The sequence below is a fragment of the Onychomys torridus genome, chromosome 2, assembly GCF_903995425.1.
Source record: "Onychomys torridus chromosome 2, mOncTor1.1, whole genome shotgun sequence".
NCBI lineage: Eukaryota > Metazoa > Chordata > Mammalia > Rodentia > Cricetidae > Onychomys > Onychomys torridus.
In genome coordinates, this window is record NC_050444.1 from 133,805,828 (window position 1) to 133,828,349 (window position 22,522).

Below are 22,522 nucleotides of genomic sequence, written 5' to 3' on the forward strand. Positions count from 1 at the left end.
CTTCAGTTCATGACTTATTCAGTAAGTAATAAAGATGAGTTTCAATTAGAGCTAATGTGTTATGTGTGACAACTCAGCTCACTAGGGATCCTGAGGCAGGATTATCACACTGACTAAGGCCAGCCTGTGCTAGCCAGTTGCAGGCTAACCTGGGCTACAGAGATCCTATAAATAAACAATCCCAGTCAACTCCTAGCCTGTGGACAGGCTGGTCATTTTTCTTGGTTTGCATCCCTACTGCTTTACTCTCTTCCGCACTGTCTCTTTTGAAAAGACTTTTAAATCTATGGGTATGTAATCTAGGTGTGCGTGGCTCACGGAAATCCGAAATATGTGAGATCTCCTGGAGTTGACATTACAGGTGGTTGTGAGCTGCCTGACATGGGTCCTAGGAATGGAACTCAGGCCCTCTGGCAGAGCAGCACCCTGAACTGCTGACCCTCTCTCCGGCCCTTCCACGCTGTGTCTTTAAAATGCCATGTTCTGGGTCTGTCCTGCGGAGGAGCTGAGCTTGGGCTGTCCTAAGGAGGCTTCAGAGTAGACTCACACAATAGCAGCACCCTCTTCTACACCTCTTCCAGTTCTCAGCTTCTGCAAGGCTTAGGAGGGCTGCCCAAACACGCCCTGCCCTGGCTGCTGCCTCAGACTCCAGTCACTCTCACTAGGCAGGAAGGGCAGAAGGACAGACCAAAGGGACACTCTCAGGAGTAAAACTCCAATCAACTCTCTCACCCAGCCATGCCAAGCTTTTGTCTGTTGTTTCTTTTAATCCTCTGTAGGCAACACTGGAATTCCTGAATCAACCTCAAAATGGCACGGCTCCTATAAAGACCACTTCAACACCAACCTGACACAGAGACAGGAAAACAGTTCCTCTTGGAAAATGACCCACCAACTTGCTGTGGGCAGAAGGCTCTTCCTTCTCCAGTGTTTTGACTTAAGGAAGAGCTGGAGGTGATGGAAAGCACTAGCCAATCCTTTGAAACAGAGTAACTGGGCATCAGTGAACCCACAAAGATCCCACGAAGATCCCACAGGAGTTCTGCGACTCCTTACCATCCCAACTGACAGCAAACACAGCACCTACATTCACCATGGTCTCCTCCTAGGAAGTTCATGACTTACCCGGAAACCCACAGTCCCCATGAGCCTCACCCCACCCCCCCCCCACCCCCACACCATGGAAGAGAATGTGGACAAGGAGGTGGTAGTGGTCAGGTCTTTGTCATGAGGGCTGCTCGTCTGAGCCATACTCAGTGAGTTAGTCCCTGGAAGGTGGGTTCAGTGCATGGGGGCAAGGCCATGGGCTGGTTCAGCAGCTTGTCCATCATGCCAATCTTAGCATCTTGCTTCTCAATGTCTTCATATGGAGTCCATGACAAGTCATGTTGCAGCTTGTAGGCACCAAGGAAGTCATGGGGACAGCCTGCTCCCCATTCCTAGAGGGCAAAGGAGCAAGTCCTCATCAGGATGAGAAGTGAGCACGGTTCCTTTTCTACTCAGGGCATAGACTTCTTTCTGTGCTTTTCACCTCAGAGTTACATTACACACCAGAAATAAGGAATATCACCAGGCGGTAGTGATGCATGCCTTTAATCCCAGCACTTGGGAGGCAGAGGCAGGTAGATCTCTGTGAGTTCAAGGCCAGCCTGGTCTACAGAGGGAGTTCCAGGACAGTCAGGACTGTTACACAGAAAAACTCTGCCTTGAAACCCCCCTGACCCCCCCCCCCAAAAAAAAAAAGAAAAGAAAAAAAATCATTCAAGCACTCACAACTTTTCATCATACCTGGGCTCACATCACCTCATTTTCTATGAAACCGCTGACCAAGCTACAGGCTTACATTTTCATACAAACATGCCCAGAGTTTCTCAAAGGCTGGAGCTGGTTTAGAGTTGCGAATGAATGTTCTTACCTCTGGAGAAATGATGGATAAGTACTGTTGGCCACTTTCCCGCTGGTAAAGATAGTAAATGTTGCCAGGTTTTTTCACCATATTACAAGCCACGTGGTGCAAGTCAGCATCTCTGCGAGCATCTTCCAGTACCTGCCAGACACACAGGTACAGCAGGTAATGAGTGAGAGGTACCACATCTCACCCACATCACCCCAAAGCACAAACTTCCAAGCTTTCAGTCTGGTTCCCCAGCAGCAATGACTCACTATTGGGGCCCAAACAGTTCGGAAGATGTGGAGCTTACACAAGCTGCTTGGCTGGGAAAAACTGTTAGAGGGATAAGATTTTTAAATGCTGAGTGTAGCTGGCTTGGGAAATAAACTTAAGTTCCTCTTTTCCTGAGTCAAGTACATTTTCTTTTATAAAAGAAACTCTCCCTTAAAAAACTTTATCTTTATCACTTTTCTCCTGGCTAAGAAGCAAATCCCACTTCTGCTTAACTTCTGTTATGGTTCAGATGTCATTTGTCTCCTAAAGGATTCTGGGAGCTTGGTCACCCATGAAGTGGCACAAGGGGAGGGCCTAGTAGGAGGTCCTGAGGCTCCTAGGCATTGCCCTCAGGAGGGAGTTCTGGGGAGAGCGACGTGAAGACATGAGCCAGGATTCGATGTTGTAAAAGCCTGGGCCTGACACCTGAATCTCTAGCCCTCTGTTTAAGATGTGTCTGTTCTGTCCACACATGCCCTGCTCTGACTAGATGTGACCAGAGAGTTCTCCCCAGAGCTGAGCTGCACTAGCACCATGCCCTTGACCCTCTAAACCTGTGCACAAAATAAACACCACTCTAGGGTTAACCTGTCCCAGGTATTTCATCATAGCAACACAAAATGGGCATACATAATTCTTGCATTTAATCAAAATGTCTACATGTTCAGAATGTATTAAAAACAAAGAAGACAACATGATTCTAAGTTTAGCCAATCCTCCCAGCAAAGGAAAAGGAAACCCTGCCTAACCTGCACTGGCCTTGGACATGCATCTCTCTTACCTTCCTAGCTTGTTCTTGCAAATGTTGGATTTGCTCAGCAATGACTGTCAGCTTGTTAGTAGCATTTGCTCGGATGAATTCATCAGCCTACAGAGGGCAGAAAAGCAAACTGTAGGGTGAAAACACAAGTGGCATCTGGGGCTTCATCAAGATGCAATTCAAGGAGGAGTGCCAACAGCTCTGCTTCTACCTTCCTACTCCACTGCCACGTGAATTTCTACCCACACTGTAATGACCCCACACCCAGAATGGAACGCTCCATCTATCTCCATAGCCATTCACTCTGAACTCTAATCACACTGGGCTTTGGTGCTTCCACACCTTTATCTGCCACCAAACATGAGCATGCCCCCCATTACTGTGGGATAATGCCCTTATACACTGGTTTAATAATACACTGACTGGCTAGTAGCCAGGCAGGAAGTAAAGGCGGAGCAAGCAGATAAGGAGAATTCTGGGAACAGGAAACGCTGAATCAGGAGTCGCCAGCCAGACACAGAGAAAGCAAGATGACAAGGCAGAACTGAGAAAAGGTACCAAGCCACATGGCTAAACAGATAAGAATTATGGGTTAATTTAAGTGTAAGAGCTAGTCAGTAATAAGCCTGAGCTAATGGCCAAGCAGTTATAATTACACTCCATGTAATCATCATACACAGAGATGCAGAGTTTGCCCAGCTGGTTTTCAGTCTTGCTTTGGCCCAGTATTTCCTCACTATGCTCCCTTCCCTATGTTTTGGAATGGTAATGTATATCCTGTGCCATTATATGTTGGAAGGATGTGATCTGCTTTTTTATTTTGATTTTACAGGGGATTACAGTTAAGAGATTGCATGAATCTCAGGGACTTTGAACTTTAGACTTTTAAATAAGTTTGAGACTGTTATAGACTATGAAGACTTTTGAAGTTGGACTGATTTTTGCATTCTAATACAAGCCTTTGGGAGCCACGGAGTGGAATGTGGTAGTTTGACAGAAAATGGCCCCCAAAGGGAGTAGCACTATTAGGGGATGTGGCTTTGCTGAAGTAGATATGGCCTTGTTGGAGGAAGTGTGTCACTGTGGAGGCCGGATCTGAGGTCTCATATGCTCAAGATACCACCCAGTGTTTCAGTTCACTTCCTGTTGCCAGCATATCAAGATGTAGGACTCTCAGCTCCAGCCTGCATGCTGCCAAGTCCCACCATGATGCAAATGGACTAAACCTCTGAAACTGTAAGCTCCCCATTAAATGTTTTCCTTTATAAAAGTTGCTATGGTAATGGTGTCTCTTCACAGCAATTGAAACCCTAACTAAAACAGTATGTGTGTGAGTGTTTTGTCTGTATGTATGTGCACCACATGTGCCTGGCTTCTGAAGAACTCAGAAGAGGACAGTCCCCTGGAACTAGGGTAATGAATGGCTGAGAGCCACCAGGTAGGTTCTAGAAACCACACCTGTGTCCCCTGCAAGAGCAAGAACTCTTAGCCCCTGAGCCATCTCTCCAGTCCCAAAGGGTATTTATGATTACTAAGCACTGATCCTGGACCTAACCACTCCAAGAACCTCTGTATTAATAACAACATCTAACTCTCCAGATACAATAACTTTACATAGGCATTAAGACTCAGACAAGTGTAGCAACTAAGGTTTTACAATTAATAAATGGCAGTTGAAGGATGTGAACACAGATGAGTCTAATTCCAAAAACCATGCCTCAATACCAAATCTCCCAAAGCTTTCTGAACACACATTAAGGGAACCAAGAGCCACTCCTCTTAGCAAATGTATTTCAGTATGTAGACAGTGAATATGTTGATTCACTTAGTTTTTAAATTTTTTTATTGTATGGGTATCGGCGTTTGCCTGTATGTGTGTATGTGCACCATGTTCAAGCAATGCCCACAGTGGCCAGAAGGGGGCATTTGATCCCTGGGGCTAGAGTTACAAACGGTTGTAAGTTGTAATGTGAGTGCTGGGAATAGAACCCGGTTTTCTCAAAGAGCAGTCAGTACTCTTAACCACTGAGCCATCTTTCCAGCTCTCAATTTGTTTTTAAAGTGTTTTTAAATTCAGCTTCTCAAAGGTGGACTGACTATACTGGAGAATTGGAGGTAACCGAATAATATATTTCACTAGATTATAGTATAAAAGACAAAAACTAGGGTTGGGGATTTAGCTCAGTGGTAGAGCACTTAACTAGCAAGTGCAAGGCTCTGGTCCTCAGCTCAAAAAACAAAACAAAACAAAAACTGTGCCCCTTCTTTCTTTGGCTGAGTCCATGATAGTCCCTTAGAGAAACTCAAAGTGTTGTTTGTCCAAGATCCCTCTCAATGGTGATCTGACTCAAAGACACACGATGTTCTTCTAGACCATTTGTATTAAAATAAATAAATAAATAAATAAATAAGGTAAGGTTTTAATTAAAAGGGCTTTCCGAAACATTTGAATTTTTCTTAACTAAAACAGCAGACATGGTTTTTTATGTAGGGATTTTACATTATCATTAATTTTCTTGATTAAAACAATCTTTTGAACATGATCACTGCCAAATAACCTAGTTTATACAAGAGGGAGGGGACACTAGAAGCTTTGAAAGTAGCCAGGTTCTGGTACTGAAAAGGATTCTACAGCTGGGAGTCTTGCTAAGAGATGAGATGGAACCTAGGGTTTCACTTAGACCCAGGAGCTCTCCCACCTCAGACCTCTCATTTCACAGAGCCTGAGCTCCAGAGAGAAGCAATCTGTTCAAAGCTGATGTGCCCAAACTTCTACTACCTTTTCCATTATCTTCCATATATTCTTTATTCTACCGGTTATGGTAACCAATGTCTAAGCTCTCGACACAGGAATACCATATCCACTGAAATTCACCAGGTGTGGCAGCCACCCCTGTTAATACCCAGCCTTTGGAAGGATGGATAGGAAGCCAGCCTCGAGATCCAGAAAGATGAAACTCTCTCCAGTTTCTGATGTTGTTTTAATCTAAAATGGGAATTTTGCCTTGTGCCTTTTTGCATGTTTTTGGTAGTGCTGAGGATCAAATTCAGACTAAGCAAGTGGTGTAACCATTAAACTATACCCCCAGCACCAATTTTTTCTTTAAAGGAAGGAAATAGCATACATTTAAGTTCCACAAGCTCTTAGGTAACAGATAAAGACTTTACGGGAAGCAGTATAAAATAATTGACTACTGAAGAATTTGGAATAGAAGCCGAGCTTGGTGGCGCATGTCTTTAATCCCAGGAAGGCAGAGGCAGGTGGGAATGAGTTGAAGACCAGACTAGTCTAATAGTTTCATGATAACCCTGTATCAAAAACAAACAACAACCAAGAACTGGGGATAAAGTGATCCTCTTCGTGTGTGAAATGGAATACTAACCCGTACTGCTGCTGAGCTCACAGGCTGTCCTAGGGTGCAGATGAAATTTGAGGTCGGAGCCCAAAGACGCAGGGTTTAAAGTACAGAGATGGCTATTCCTCACCTTTTGTACCTGCTCGGCGAGCGCCACGAGGTCTAAAGGGTCCCCGACCCTGTTGGTGTGGTAGGGGCTCACCAGGGCCAGGCCGCCGGGGGTCGGGGTGAGCTCCACCAGGGCTCCTGCGACACACACCCGGGAACACGGGCGTAAGTTGTAGCCCTCAGCCTCCCGCGAGGCAGCAGAGACGAGCCGCCCGGCTGCGACCTCTTCCCCCAGCCAACTCAGTCCCACCTACCTCCAGGACCCGCCGACGCCTGTACCCCTAGATTTCCAGTGTCTCTTTCCAACCCTCCGGGAGCCGCCGGGTCCGCCATGACAACACCTTCGCGGTAGAGGGCGGGGGACGAAGCGCAGGCGCACAACAGCTTGTGGGCGGGGCTTTCTCGTTCGCAGGCCATTGAACGGCGTGCCTGAGCTTGGAGGCGGAGTCCCGTCAAGAGCGGGTGTTCGGATTGGTTGAAAGCAGGAGGCGGTGCAAGCTTCCGGGACACGAGCTCCTGGACAAGAGGCGTGGCTGGTTTCAGGGCGTGGCTTCTGTGGGGCGGGATGCTGGCTTGTGCCCGAGGCGAGCTGTCCCGTTAAGTGAAGGAGCAAGGCCATGGCGGTGACCGCAAGGAGGCTGCTGGCCGTGCTGCTAGCCGTCGCCGCAGCGGCCGCCTCGTGGGCCGCAGAGGAGTCTGAGCCGGGATGGGACGTGGCAGCCCCTGACCTGCTTTACGCAGAAGGGACCGCCGCCTACGCGCGCGGGGACTGGCCCGGGGTGGTCCTGAGCATGGAGCGGGCGCTGCGCTCGAGGGCCGCCTTGCGTGCCCTCCGCCTGCGCTGCCGCACACGCTGCGCGGCCGAGCTGCCGTGGGCGCCTGACCTCGATCTCGGTTCGGCCCCCAGCCTGAGCCAGGACCTAGGCGCCGCCGCCCTGCACGATCTGCGCTTCTTCGGGACCCTGCTGCGCCGTGCCGCCTGCCTGCGCCGCTGCCTCGGGCCGCCCGCTGCCCACTTGTTGAGCGAGGAGCTGGACCTGGAGTTCAACAAGAGGAGTCCGTACAACTACCTGCAAGTCGCCTACTTCAAGGTGCGACTGGCCCGGAGCCCTGCGGCCCCGGGGAGACCTGGGGGAACTCGGGGAGCAGAGCAGAGTCGAGTCTGCAGACAGAAAAGGGGTCTCTTGCTTAGGGAGCTCTTGGCGGACTCAGGGCGCTTCATCTGGTTCTTGTGGGCAGATGCTAACCCTAAAGGTCCAGCCAGTAGTGACAGTCCAAGCCAAGAAGAACCTGACCTTTCCTTCTGGAAAGGCCTCCTAGAGGAAACCGAGGCGACCGCTTGGGCCTCCCAGCCCTACTTCATTGGAAGTATCCAAGTGAGAAGCTAGGCGCTTCTGCAGCATCTTCCTTCCGGTTCGTTCTCCAATCATGCTTTTCCTGCTCCCGAATCCAAGAGCAGCGCTTTCAGGACGTGGGATTGCCACGTCGCCAGCAGGGGCTGCCTAGCTCCTCCCTGTGGAGGACCCTCTGATTAGTTTGTCAGTTTTTGGTTCTGTTGTTGTTTGGGGTTTTTTTGTTTTTGTTTTTGTTTTTTGAAAAAATGACCGTCTTTAGGGATGCTACAACGCTTTAAGGCCAAGTCAACAAACGGGCTTGGAGTACCAGGTGACTGGCAGCATGTATTTCCAGGATTCAAAGCACTTTGGGTTTATTAACTGACTTACCCTGAAACTGTATCCTTTGAGTAATGCTATTAGTCCCATTTTAGGAGGGGTGGGCTGACAGACCTTCAATGCTACCTTAAAGAGTTTTAGAGGCTATTCAGGACCTCAGATTTCTGCTTATTCCTTCCATTCCTTCTGGTTATTGGGATGAGAGCTGGACTTACAAGCCCCAAATGATTGGGTTCCGACTTAGGTCATGTCACTTTACAGCAGCACTACTTAAAATTCATTGATATTGACAGTTATTGAACACCTACTACATTCCAGCTCTTGGGCAGGTGATGAGGATGATTGATTGACTCTTTGTTTTACCTCCCCTCTCCCCCGTCCCCCGTCCCCCGTCCCCCGAGACAGGGTTTCTCTGTGTAGCTTTGTGCCTTTCCTGGATCTCGCTCTGTAGCCCAGGCTGGCCTCAAACTCACAGAGATCCGCCTGCCTCTGCCTCCCGAGTGCTGGGATTAAAGGCGTGCACCACCAACGCTCGGCTGTTTTACCTTTTGTTACTGCTAAGAGTCACTGGACTAAGGGCTAACTAAAACAGTTATGTAGCTAGTTAGGATTGTGGGAGCACAAAGCACTCTAACTTTGCTTCAGTTAAATCAGGCCTGAGAGAAGAGATGACATTGAAGAATGGTTTCCCAGCTGAAAAGGCTCAGAGGTGGAGTGGATAACAAAGGAAGGCAGTGCAGCCTTAGACCTTCAGTCACTGCGTCCCAGTTGTTGGTTAGACCTTCAGTCACTGCGTCCCAGTTGTTTGTTGTTTGTTTGTTCGGGGACAGTTTCACCTATCATCCCAGCACTTGGGATCTGAGTCAGGAGGATTGAGGGTAAGACTGACCTACATAGCGTCACCCCGTGTCAGTAGACACACACACACTCACACACATACACACACTCACACACATATACACACATACATACACATACACACACTCACATACACACACACTCACACACATATACACACATACATACACATACACACATTCACATACACACATATACACACATACATACACATACCCACACTCACATACACACACTCACACACATACACACATACACACACACACACACATATACACACATACACACACATACATACACATACCCACACTCACATACACACACACTCACACACATACACATTCACACATACACACACACACACACACACACACACACACACACACACCAAGCAGACGATCAAAACCCCACAGAGTTTGGACAGGAATTCATTCTCTTACTTCATCTGCAGATAAACAAGCTAGAGAAAGCTGTGGCCGCTGCGCACACCTTCTTTGTGGGCAATCCTGAACACGTGGAGATGCGGCAGAACCTCGACTATTACCAGACCATGTCTGGGGTCAAGGAAGCAGACTTCAAGGATCTCGAGGCTAAGCCCCATATGGTGAGAAGACACCCCCACCACCGTGCGTGGGGGTGGGGGGTGGGGGGGTATGGTGTGGGTGTGTGTGGTGTGAGAGCTGCTATGTAGTCCTGGTACTGTGTAGTCCAAGTTGGCTCTAAGTCCTCCATAATTAGTTCTTTAATTTAGTATCGTATTTTGTGTGTCTTTTTAGCACCTTTTGACCTAGCATTTGAATAGCATTTCCATAAAGAACTTATGGTCTCTATCATATTAATAGTTTATAAATCAGAACATTCGGGAACCTAGGGATATACTCACTGATAGAACATGTCATACACAGGGTTAGCATACACAGGGTTCTGGGTTTGTATTCTGCAACAACAACAAAATTATATGTATATATACATTATTCATATCTACATACAAATATAAGAAACACCGTCAGAATGGCATCACACATACACAGTACACATGCTAAGCACTCTACCCCTCCCTAGTCCCAGAATGACTTTTAAAAGTAAACTTGTGGGGCTGGAGAGATGGCTCAGAGGTTAAGAGCACTGGATGTTCTTCCAGAGGTCCTGAGTTCAATTCCCAGCAGCCACATGGTGGCTCACAACCATCTGTAATGAGATCTGGTGCCCTCTTCTGACCCACAGGCATACATGTAGGCAGAACAATGTATACATAATAAAATAAGACTTAAAAAAAAAAAAAAAGTAAACTTGTGTTTGCTGGCCATGATGGCATGCACCTGCAATCCTAGTCCTGGGGAGATAGAGGAAATCAAATCAGGATTTCAAGGTTAGCCTAAGATATTTGGTGAGTTTGATGCCTGCCTGAGCTGTGTGAGACCTTACTTCAAGGGGGTTAGGGTTGGGTTTATTTTTAATTTGTATGTGTGTGTGAGAGAGAGAGGGAGAGAATTTATATGGGTGCTTGAGGAGGCCAGAAGAGGATATCAGATCCCCTGGGGCTGGAGTTGTGAGCCACCCTATGTGGGTGCTAGGAACTGAACTCAGGTCCTCTGGAAGTACATGTCCTTAATCACTGAGCCATCTTTCTCTAGCCTGTTATTTGAAAACTGGAAGCCCTACAGAAATGTATAAGAATTATAGCAAACTCTGCCTTTCCCCTGCATGAAGAGTTAGGTGTGTAAATTCAAGGGTACTGGGAAGCCCATTTACTAACAGCCTTCATTATGTAGCAGCACCCAGGTTTCCCCTTTCCACCCATGGTTTAGAAGTAAGGATAAGGACCTCCGTGACAGTGGCCTAGGACAAGGTGAGGGGTCCCTGTGGAGCCTGCATTGAGTACACCTTCCCTCCAGTAGCATGAGTTTCGGCTAGGAGTACGACTCTACTCAGAGGAGAAACCCCAGGAAGCTGTGCCCCACCTCGAGGCGGCGTTGCAAGAGTACTTCGTGGCTGATGGGGAGTGCCGTGCCCTCTGCGAGGGGCCCTATGACTACGACGGTTACAACTACCTAGACTACAGTGCTGACCTCTTCCAAGCCATCACAGGTGCGTCCGTTCAGAGCTTGGCTTGATCAAGACCCCCAAGGCTGTACGGTCGAACTGATGCACACACACTGTCTTCAACCTCATCCTCAGCTGCTTTCTTTTTCTTTTCTTTTCTTTTCTTTTTTTTTTTTTTTTTTTTTAAGTGTTTTGAGACAGGGTTTCTCTGTGTAACAGCCCTGCCTGTCCTGGAACTCACTTTGCAGGCCAGGCTGGCTTTGAACTCACAGAGATCCACCTGCCTCTGCCTCCCAAGTGCTGAGATTAAAGGTGTGTGCCGCCACCCCCCGGCCCTGTCCCCAATTTCTTAAGTCTGGAACTCTGACTAAAAATTGCCTTTCAGGGGCTGGAGAGATGGCTCAGTGGGTAAGGTGCTTGATGCACAAGCAGAAGGACCCAAGTTCAGATCCCTAAGCACCCACATAAAAGTCGAGCACAGCGGCACACACATGTAACCCTATGGTGGAGCTTGATGGTCAGACAGTCTCATCATATGGATGAGCTTCAGGGTGAGAGATCCTGTCTATAATAATAATAATAATAATAATAATAATAATAATAATAATAATAATAATAAAGTGAGGAACGAGGAAGGAAGACACCTGACATCACCTCTGGCCTCTGCAGGTGTGCATTCACACATACTGCACATCTGCACACACATGAGCACAAATACGTGCACATATACACCACACAGAGATTGCCTTTTTGTCCATGTTGGCCAGAATTTCAATCCTGAACCGTGACTTTATTATCCCTCCTCTTTGATTCCTTTCAGATCATTACGTCCAGGTCCTCAGCTGTAAGCAGAGCTGCGTCACAGAGCTGGCTTCCCACCCAAGTCGAGAAAAGCCTTTTGAGGACTTCCTCCCTTCACACTATAATTATCTGCAGTTTGCCTACTATAACAGTAAGGCCTGCTTTCTTTCTCCTCTCTGAGGCCAGACAGCCAGGGTTCACCATCACTCCACTGCACCGGGTCTGGCTTCTTTGTCTATGGGAGGCAGCATGCCCAGTGATTCCTGGGTATTTTGTCCTATGCCCATGGCTCAGGTAGCCAATTTCAGTGGCCCCAAAGCTAAGAACAGGGGACTCCAGGGCCTCACTGTTTTGTACCTCTTTGTACATTTGTAATCTAATTTTGTGTTTGAATTAAAATGAATGGCAACAGTAGAGATGTACTACTGTTGAAACGAGTTACAGGACATGCCCAGCCCTCCTCTCTGGGTAAAGAGACTAAAAATATCCAGGAAACAAACAAACAAACAAAAAACCAGCAAATCAGCAGTTGTTTACTGGGTACCTACTAGGCACCAACTGTTATATCATATCCATGAGTACATGATGTGTGTACGTGTATAGTTGAGTTGGGGAGATCTGTTTATAACCTATGGTAATCTTCCTCTTCTAAAAAGGGTTGTGTAGCAAGCACTACTTTCTGCTGCTGTCAAGGCCTCAAGGCTTCCCTGCCACCAGGTGCTAAGTGGAATTTAACCCATGATTACCCTTTCCTCAAAGACATCTTTTCCTCCTCTACAGTTGGGAACTATACACAGGCTATTGAATGCGCCAAGACCTACCTCCTCTTCTTCCCCAATGATGAGGTGATGAGCCAGAATCTGGCCTACTACACAGCCATGCTTGGCGAAGAAGAAGCCAGCTCCATCAGCCCCCGGGAGGTGAGAGACTTGCTTCAGAGAGAGCAGCTTCTGGCTGACCCAGTCAGAAGACAGGAGAGCACTGCTGGGGTGGGGTGGGGCAGGTTCTGGACCGGGCTTGGCACTCAGGGTGGGGAGGAGGACCGGGAGTTTGCAGAATATGCCAGAGCCTCACAGCATCCTCTGGGTTTGGATGTGCATTCTTCACATTGGCACACAGAGATTCTCTGCCCCACTTGACACCCAGCCCAGAAGCTGGATGCCGTTTGCCCAAAGTCAGTACTGTTTCCTTCATAATGAGTTTCTGGTTCTGTTTCCCTCCTGAGGACATTTCTCCATGTCATTGTCTGTTCTCTCCTATCAATCAGCGTTTTTCACATTTCTAAAATGAGAAGATAGCCTAGGTAGCACAGATCTGAGGGGGAAGCCACGGTCCCTCCCACATAGTCTGGAATTGAGTCTGCAGAGAAAATTTGTCATCAGCCCCTCCCAGGTGGCACTTGCTTTCTTGTAGTTGTCCTTCTTGGCCACTAGGTGGTGCCCATCTGGCTTTAGGAAGGCCCTTCCAGTCTTTGTCTTGCGTGGTTAATACTTTTTTCCCTCCTTGTGATCCTCTTAGGGAGCCTGGGAAGGGGAAGGAAAACATTCCACCTGGGAACTGTTTACCTAGAACTCTCCTCCCGGGAAGGGAGGAGCTAGAACTGGTTTGAGCCCCAGCCCAGGCCTCCTCTTTTGTGATCAGCATGGCTATCCTTGAGTAGGCATTCTGCCTGCTGTAGAGATAAGAACATGCAGTTGAAATAACCTGTGCTGTGGACGGTACTGGTTAGTGGTGACTGGAACCTGCTGTCTGCTTTGTCCCTGTTCTGACATGGACCCTGACACATGGCTGACACTCAGACAGGTAACAGCAGCGGGGTTCTTCCTACATCCTCATTGAATTGTTGGTGGAAACTAAATGAAAAAGCATACATGGCTTGGGTCTGGCATTTGGAGGAGGAAGCCAGTAACTTAAACTCCTTAAAATTTCCTCTTCCTCTTGGGTGATTCTGGTAGCTGATGGAGCAGACTCCTTTAACATATCCCCTTGAACTACCTCACCTTTAGTACCATCTTTTCCTCTTCCTTCTGCTGCTTGGATCCTAGCAGGGGACCTGGGGAAAGATGGGACCCCAGAAGGGACTCAGTTTCCCTGCCCTGGGTAAGCCCCCTGAGCACACATGGGATGTCAGAGCGCCAAGCTGAGCTATCTGCAACTGCCCACCCTCAGGAGGCTAGGGTCCGGTCATTCTGAGGGGTGGCAGGTGGCCAGGTAGCAAGTGCATGGGCCTGAGGACCTAGAACCCTGCGTTTGAATGTAGCATCCCTTCCGGTCCTGCTGCTTCTTCGTCTCTATGATGAAGATGAGCTGCCATGCAGGAAAGCAAAGACAGAAGGGTCACAAGTTCAAGGCTAGCCTGGGCTACATACTGAGACCTGGTCTCAAAACGAAAATGGCAGACAAGATGGCTCAGTGGGTAAAGGCACTTGCTGCTGAGCCCCATGACCTGAGCTTGATCTCTGGACCCACGTGGTGCAAGGAGGGAACTGTCAAGTTCATCTCTGACCTCCACACCTATGCTGCAGCATGCGTATGTACACACACACACACACACACACACACACACACACACACACGTACATACAGATACAATAAATAAATAAATTCTAATAAAAACATGTTTGCCACACAAGTTTGTGACCTGAATTCAGTTTGCAGAACCCACACAGAAGTGGATGGAGACAACAGACTCCACAGAGTTGCCTTCTGACCTCCACACATGTACAGTGGAAGTCATACACTCCAAGATACACAAAGTAAATAAATAAAATATAACAAGAAAAGTAAAAAGAGGGTTTCAGGTACAGCTCAGTTGGGAGAGGCTTGTTGGCATGCTTGAAACCCTGGGTTCAATCCCCAGAATTGCAAAAGCCAAAATGGACTCTTGATGTTGTGAAGCATGTGTCCCATTCTGAGGATCATAAGATCTGGTTCAGAGATCCACTGGGATCTTCTTCCCTCCTGTGAAGCCGAGTTATACTGCCCTCAGGGTTCTTGTGGAGCACAGAAGAGAGACCTTTGGCCCAGACTGGGTAACACATAAGCTGTGATGGGGAGAAAATGCCTCAGTCATGTAGGGAAATGTAAAATGCCAGGGAAGGCCACCCTCAGGCTAAAGGCTAGGGCCAAGATCTAGGCGAGTCTTTGTTTCCTCAGAGTGCCCAGGATTACCGACAGCGAAGCCTGCTGGAGAAAGAACTGCTTTTCTTCGCTTACGACATTTTCGGGATTCCCTTTGTGGATCCGGTGAGCAAGAGCTCCAAGGACGGGGAAGAGGGAGGCGCTGGGAGGTGAGGGGGCCACACTGCACAACTCTAAGGAGAGACTGGCCAGGCTGGACTGAGCACGGGATGTGTGGACCCTGAGGATGGGAGACAGAGTGGAAGCTGCTAGGGAACGCTGGGTCACTAAAAGTAACAGGTTCCAAGAGCCCTCCTCATCACAGGCAGTGAGGCAGTGGACTCCTGGAAGCCCCGTGTCACACTCAGACCTGGAAGATTAAGTCCCCCTACTTCTTGTTCTGACCCACCTCAGGACTCATGGACCCCGGAAGAGGTGATTCCTAAGAGACTGCAGGAGAAACAGAAGTGAGGACCTTGTAGAAATGCCATGGTTGGATCGGTCTGACGAAGCGCTTGAGGCTTCCCGTGCCCAGGCAGATGGGAACTCCTGGCCAAGGGTGGGCAGGTCCAGTCTGGGAAGTTGCCGTGGGAACCAGGGCTGGCCCCAGCAACCTTCAACGCTGCCATGCTCACAGGTCAGAACGTGAAACTGCGGTCCGCATCTCCCAGGAGATCGGCAACCTTATGAAGGAGATCGAGACCCTTGTGGAGGAGAAGACCAAGGAGTCATTGGATGTGAGCAGACTGACGCGGGAAGGTGAGCCAGCAGTGGGTGGCATCCTGCCATGCGGGCAGCCAGGCAGGTCTCTCACATTCACCAGGCGGCAGCACCCACACCAGGACTTTGCTCAGCCCATCACATACCAGCTTCTGCTAGGACTTCCTCCACGTCCAGTACACCAGGAACTGCCATCCAGACAGCCCTGAGCACGGGCCTGTGGCTAAGAAGTAAGATTCCTATGCCACAGTTAGACTAGCGTTGTCACAGTTAAGTATGGATGGCGTAAACCATCCTGCCTCCCTCTCCAGACTCTCTTCTGACCACTCACGTTATCAAAAGCCAAAACCTTCCTGTCGTCTCTGCTCCATTTGCCTGCTTCTGGCCCACAGTGATGGCCGCTCTCCTGCCTTTGCCTTTCCCATTGCCTTCGGCTACATAGCCCCATCCACCTCCTGTGTGTTCTTACCCTTTCCCACACACAGATGCCAGGCCTGCCTTCCAAACATCAGGAGCATGCATGCATGCTCAGTAGTCAAGCATCCTCTGTCCACATCCTGTGTATGTGTATATCCTCCATTTGTGCATCCCCATGCCTCTCCATCAGATGGGCTGGGCTGGTTCTGGCCCCTGAGCCCACAGGTTGTTGTTCATGCTTGTCCCCACTCCTGATGTACTTCTCACCGTCTCTGCCCTTAAAGATGCCCCAGAGAGACCTTACCTCCTTCTGTGAATGTGTAAGGGCACAGCAGAATGCCTAGCACTGGTTACTGTCCATCTTGGGAACGGAGCCGTCTTCAGGTGTTAGGCTCTCTCTGTTGCAGCACTCATAAGGTCTCAGCATGTAGATAGGGTTGAGACAGGTCTCTAGTGTGGCCCGAGTGAGGCACCTAACGGCCACAGGAGAAACATTGGCCTTTGCCATTGCTCAGACTGACCGGGTGAATTGAACAGGAGTAGCATGTGAAAAGTCTGTCCAGCATTGCTTTGTTTTCAGAAGGTGCTTACTGTCTTCCGTGCTTCTCATCATGCCTGAAAAGTAGGTTAGGCAGATTGCAAGGTTGCTGTGTGATGATGAAGATACCATGGGCAACCTCTGGACATTTCCTATAAGCCAACTACTATACTAAGAGTTTAACTTGGGGGCTGGAGAGATGGCTCAGAGGTTAAGAGCACTGTATGTTCTTCCAGAGGTCCCAAGTTCAATCCCCAGCAACCACATGGTGGCTCACAGCCATCTGTAATGAGATCTGGCGCCCTCTTCTGGTATGATGAAAACAAAGCACTCATATACATAAAATAAACAAATAAGTATTCCCCCCGGGAAACAAAGAAATATTTCAGCTGGGTGGTGGTGGTGCACACCTTTAATCCCAGCACTCGGGAAGCAGAGCCAGGCAGATCTCTGTGAGTTCGAGGCCAGCCTGGTCTACAGAGCGAGATCCAGGACAGGCTCTAAAGCTACAGAGAAACTCTGTCTCAAAAAAAAACAAAACAAAACAAAACAAAACATGTGGCTGTTTCTCAGTGGGTAAAGGCCCAAGAGCCAGTAGTTGATAGCAGAGTGAGACCTAGGATTTGGACCTCCTGATTCTGTCCTTTGGACTACCCTCGCTTTGGAAGAGACTGAGTAGGGAATTCTCCAAGCAGACCTTGGGCAGAGGCGCCGTGGGACTTAATCTTGTCCTTGATTTGCAGGTGGCCCCTTGCTGTATGAAGGCATCAGTCTCACTATGAACTCCAAAGTCTTGAACGGCTCCCAGCGGGTGGTGATGGATGGTGTGATCTCTGCTGATGAGTGCCAGGAGCTGCAGAGACTGACCAATGTATGGTGCCCCGCTTCCAAGTGCCTCCCTCTTAGGTGCAGGGGTCCCTCTTGCCCTCAGTTGTTACCTTATCAGACGCTCGGCTACCCTGACTAACTTTGCCTTGTCTTCTGGGCCTGTTAGGCTGCAGCAACTTCAGGAGATGGTTACCGAGGTCAGACCTCTCCACACACCCCAAATGAAAAGTTCTATGGTGTCACTGTCCTCAAAGCTCTCAAGGTAAAGTTCATCTTGGCTCTCTAGAGCATGGAGTAGGGGGAGTCTGCTGGCCAGGAAGGAGGAGGAGGAGACTCCAGCTCTGGAAGGAGTTGGGGGTGGGGTAGATAGGGAGAAGTGCCTCACTGCTGACGTTCCAGCTGCCAGGGAGTGAGGATAAGCTATGCCGAGAAGTTTCCTTGTGAATCTTGGCTGTTAGATGAGGTGCAGTAAAAATAAGGCAAGTGAGATGGGATGGGTCCCCAGACGTGTGGGCTGGCGTGTTCCTGAACAGGGTATGTGAAATAGGAAAGGAGAGGAGACGGTCGGATATAGTGAACGGAGAGATTGCTCCTTCTGCAGTGGGATGGGAGATACTCTCAGTATGCAGCCCTGTACCTCAGTGTCCTGACAGCCTGGAGAGTCAGGGCAGCTGACCGCCAGTGTTCTTTGCAGCTTGGGCAGGAAGGGAAAGTTCCTCTGCAGAGTGCCCACATGTACTACAATGTGACCGAGAAGGTTCGGCGAGTCATGGAGTCCTACTTCCGCCTGGACACACCCCTCTACTTCTCCTATTCCCATCTGGTGTGCCGTACTGCAATAGAAGGTGGGCCTCATCACCCCGAAGCTTCTCAGGAGTAGGCTGCGCCCTGGCACTGTGCTAGACACCGTGGCCCTGGAGAAGACTAGGGTGTGGTCCCTTCATGCTGGCTGGGAAACCAGCACAAGTACTAACGTGGAGGAAGATCCAGCCAGGGGTCAGGAAGCCTTCCAGGAAAGGTGGTGGGAAGTTTGCAGGATGAATGTTCCTGGAGCTCACAGGGAAGCAGGAGGAGACCCTGCAAGCCGGAGAGAGCAGTTCTAAGGGACTAGATGCACCGAGGGAGCTAAGAAGGTTGCCGGCTCACAGAGAAGTGTGCTCTGGGGCTTGTGTTGTCTCCTTCTGTTCAGTCCCACCCTGCTGCAGGCCCTCTCTTAGTAACTGTTAGATAGGCCAGTCTTGTGGGGAAGCTAGGGCATTTGAAGTCAGAGAGGTACAAGACCTTGTTCCTTCTCCTCGTATCCCCTATGCTTTCCTGAGCGGCGGTGAGGCAGAGCCAGGCTGCAGGAATCACATGTGGCCCACAGCCAGCTCTGTCTTGCTGTAGCATTCAGACGATGCACTGACACCTCCCGGAAGGTGGCAGGCACTGGAAGGCTTCTCTCCCCCCTCGGGGTGTTAAGAGCTCTAAGAAAATCTGCACACACCAAAGGAATGTGTCAGGCACTTGACCGTGTGCCACAGAGCCTGGAGGTGGGGACCTGTTGGCAAGGAGGAGACAGCAGACAGTGAGGGCTTGGCAGAACCTTCATTTTTAAAGGATGAACTTTGCTGCTGGATGTTGAGAGACGGAGCAGGTGGATCGGACTAGAGGTAGGCAAGCTGGTCAGCAATGACCATGGTGGGTGAGGATGAAGGCTAGAAATCTAGAAATCTGGAAGTGGCAAGGAGGCAGACATGCCATAGGAGAGGTGGAAAGGAAGATAGGCAGGTGCTGGTGACTGGCTGGACCCAATGAGGCGGCATCTGCCATCCCCACACAGTGTGCCCGGGTTTACACTGGAGGAAGGTGCAGTCTGCTGGTTTTTGTAGTCATCCTGTCTGTCCTCTTTCTGTGACCGCTCCCTGTGTGGTTTTCCACCCGTCCACACTCCCCAAGCCCCGCCTCTGGCTGCACCATGCAGCTTCTGTTCATCTGCGCCACCCCTCCTGCAAGCCGGCTGGAAGCTGGCATCAGTGGACCCTGTGCCCACCAGCTTCCTCTGTTTACTGGTCCTTCCTGTTTCAGAAAGTCTCTAGCTCTCCCAGGGTGATGGCACTCAGCCCAGGATCTACCTTGTTGGCACCCTGCAGGTCTGTGGGCTGCACCCTTTTCACCCCAAAAACTTAGTCCTGATCACAGCTTAGCCGAAGACTCCTCACAGCCCAGTCCATGACAGTTTCATAAACTCACTACATTTGGGGCCACCTCTCCATCCCCTGCCCCATGTGTCAACAAGAGCGCCTCTCACTGTCTGCTTATGTCCTTCTCTAACGTGGATTATCTTGGCCTCAGAGTCCCAGGCTGAGAGGAGGGACAGTAGCCACCCAGTCCACGTGGATAACTGCATCCTGAATGCCGAGACCCTCGTGTGCATCAAGGAGCCCCCTGCCTACACTTTCCGGGACTACAGGTAAATGCAGTGTGTGTGGTGCCAGGGCCCTGTGCTTGCCCTTGGAAGTTCCTCCAGGTCCTGCACTCTGCCTTTCCACCCTTGGTGCACCTGTACACACACAGGCAGAGGCAAGTCGTCTGTGGAGACCAGTCCTTCACCCTAGTCCCCATATAGGAAGACAGACAGTAGGGGAACCCCTCAGGAAGGATGTGAATAGGAGGGCACGTGTGGGTTTGGCACAGAAACACACTAGCTAGGGTAGGATGGAGTCTGAGGAGGGGCGTGGGACCTTGTGAGATGTTTATGGCGTCAGAAAAGCTTTTGGCCTCCAGCTGCTGGTTGAAAGTACACAGAGGAGGGTCCCAGGGAGCAGGGGATAAGCCATGTCTGGATTCCCTGCTTTCCCAGTGCTATCCTGTACCTCAATGGGGACTTTGATGGAGGAAACTTTTACTTCACTGAACTAGATGCCAAGACTGTGACGGTGAGTGCTCCCCTGTCCTCACTCCTGGGGATGAAACCCTGTTCTCTAGAGTTGATGTCCCCAAAGGACAGTGCACAGAATGACCACTGGGCTTCTCCCCAGGCCAGGGCTTTGGGATACGGCAGCTCTCCTCTGACTGTCCTCTGGGTCCTGGTCCTAATTACCCATCATTCTCCTGAAACCTTTTTCCACTTCCCCTCTTCCCTCCGCATAGGCAGAGGTGCAGCCCCAGTGTGGAAGGGCTGTGGGCTTCTCTTCCGGCACTGAGAACCCGCACGGAGTGAAGGCCGTCACCAGGGGGCAGCGCTGTGCCATCGCTCTCTGGTTCACGCTGGATCCTAGACACAGTGAGCGTGTAAGAGCTGTTGGGAGGGCTGCTTGTCTGTCTCCAAGAGACTCTGGGTCCTTCCTCTGAGTCCTGCCGCTAGTGGCTAGTAGTCCAGTCACAAAGGAGTTCTGGGCTAGGGACTCCCCACCCCAGCGCACTTTCTGCCTCCGGTACTGCCGCCTGGACCTTCCCTTTCACATGGAAGCGGGGCAGGGAGTGGGAAGATGGACAGGGAAGACCAGGGTAAGCATGATGTGGAGTCCTTGGTTCACTCCCTGGACCCTGTCCCAGCCACCAGTGTGAGGCAGCAGAGCTAGGCCTGCTGGGAAGGAGGTGGTCCTAGCAGCCCTATGGCCGCATTGCCATTGTTCTCTCTGAAAACACCAGCTAAGAGGGTGGGGGCTAGCCGGGGGCTCACTGAGGAGACGGTTTGCCATTGCAGGACAGGGTGCAGGCAGATGACCTGGTGAAGATGCTGTTCAGCCCAGAAGAAGCGGACTTCCTCCAGAAGCAGCCCCTGCATGGCCAACAGGACTCCCCCAAACCCGGAGAAGAGTCTCCGTCAGACAGAGGGTCGCAGCATAAAGATGAGTTATGATAGCAGCTAGGTCACACATGGGTGTCGTTGGACCCATGGGAACTCTGTCCTGCAGCCTCGACTTCCCGGCCTCACAGGGCTGCAGAGTGAGGGGTACTTTTATCCACCAGCCAGCCAAAGGATCCTGCCCACAGCCTTCTCCATGGTGCTACTGTTCTTAGAGTAGACGAAGCAGGACACTACTCTTCTCTGGGCTTGGCTCCAGGCTCAGGACACAGGCCCAGAACCACCCTGGCGCCTGTCTAGGCAGCTGCCTGACAACAGCATGGTATTTAAGTGTCTGTATAGACAACCAAAGAATAAATGATTGGTGTTTTTTTCAGCTAGTGGTTTGTTATAAGAGAGGGAATGTGTCCATTCTACCAAAGAGGCTGTGGTGGGTAGCAGTTACTCTGGGCAGTGTGTGGTGGCCTGTGCCATACAGGAAGGCCTGGCCCAGTACCCAGCTGAGTCACTTCCTGTGCAGCCTCAGGCCAGATGCTTAACCCAGGTACCCTGGGTTGTTACCACAGAAGGGGCATCTTGGTCGTCATTGTGCCCACCTTCTGCGGGAGCTGTGTGGCCCAGATACAGCACCCAGTGTGGCAGCACTTCATGAACTCCAACGCTATGGACAAAGCATCCGGATACTAATCCTCTCCTGGCAGAGAGTAGCAGTCTGCAGTGCTCTGGCACACCCTCAGGCAGCCACATGCTTCCTGCTTCGCTGGCCTCGGAGCCTCTACCTGAGAGCCTCATATGCAGGACGATGCCCTGAGAGACCGAAACCATGGAACTGGAGATTCAGCTCTTCTGGCCACATAGTGGCACCAAGCCTTCACCATGCTTGAGATGCCATGGGATAGAGTGTAGGAACCTGCACCTGAACCTCATTAGACTATTTATTTTAGTGAGCAGCAGCCTGGGGCTGGGATTATGAGAGAGAGCAAGCAGGCCTGGTCCTCGCAGAGCTGTGTTTCATAGGGGATACATAATAAATAAATGTGTAAATATCCTAAGTGTGATGTGTACATCCTAAGCCTTTGATGTAGAAAGTCAAGTCAGGGCCCCAAGGCAGAAGAAACAGCAAGAAGGTTGATGAGGGCATGAGAGATGACTCAACAGAAAGAGGCTTTGCTACTCTTTGCTCCCTGGTACCCACATGAGGTGGCTGATAACCACCTATAACTCCAGCTCCAGGGAATCTGATGCCCTCCTGGCACCAGCGCACATATGACATACACACTTACAAATAACAACTGTTTGTTTGTTTGTTTGTTTTTGAGATAGGGTTTCTCTGTGTAGCTTTGCTG

General features: G+C 50.0%; 2 protein-coding genes across 3 annotated transcripts; one reads left to right on the forward strand and one right to left on the reverse strand.

Annotated features, from left to right (window-relative positions):
- Positions 1 to 1,205: 1,205 nt before the first annotated feature.
- C2H1orf50 (chromosome 2 C1orf50 homolog) lies at positions 1,206 to 6,741 on the reverse strand. The gene is made up of 5 exons (XM_036178446.1): positions 6,643 to 6,741; positions 6,411 to 6,526; positions 2,946 to 3,032; positions 1,916 to 2,047; positions 1,206 to 1,439 (listed from the first exon to the last, which is right to left on the reverse strand). The coding sequence occupies exons 1-5, from the start codon at positions 6,719 to 6,721 to the stop codon at positions 1,254 to 1,256; spliced, it is 600 nt and encodes a 199-aa protein (XP_036034339.1). The 5' UTR covers positions 6,722 to 6,741; the 3' UTR covers positions 1,206 to 1,253.
- Positions 6,742 to 6,940: 199 nt separating this feature from the next.
- P3h1 (prolyl 3-hydroxylase 1) lies at positions 6,941 to 21,477 on the forward strand. 2 transcript variants are annotated; one of them, XM_036178492.1, is made up of 15 exons: positions 6,941 to 7,479; positions 9,371 to 9,523; positions 10,818 to 11,007; positions 11,783 to 11,914; positions 12,544 to 12,683; positions 14,920 to 15,009; positions 15,298 to 15,350; positions 15,521 to 15,642; positions 17,302 to 17,429; positions 17,553 to 17,648; positions 18,081 to 18,231; positions 19,721 to 19,838; positions 20,229 to 20,304; positions 20,519 to 20,659; positions 21,075 to 21,477. In XM_036178492.1, the coding sequence occupies exons 1-15, from the start codon at positions 7,006 to 7,008 to the stop codon at positions 21,228 to 21,230; spliced, it is 2,220 nt and encodes a 739-aa protein (XP_036034385.1). In that variant the 5' UTR covers positions 6,941 to 7,005; the 3' UTR covers positions 21,231 to 21,477. The 2 variants fall into 2 exon arrangements, with proteins under 2 accessions (XP_036034385.1, XP_036034386.1); XM_036178493.1 differs by having other exon boundaries at positions 20,519 to 20,651; positions 21,075 to 21,164.
- Positions 21,478 to 22,522: the final 1,045 nt, after the last annotated feature.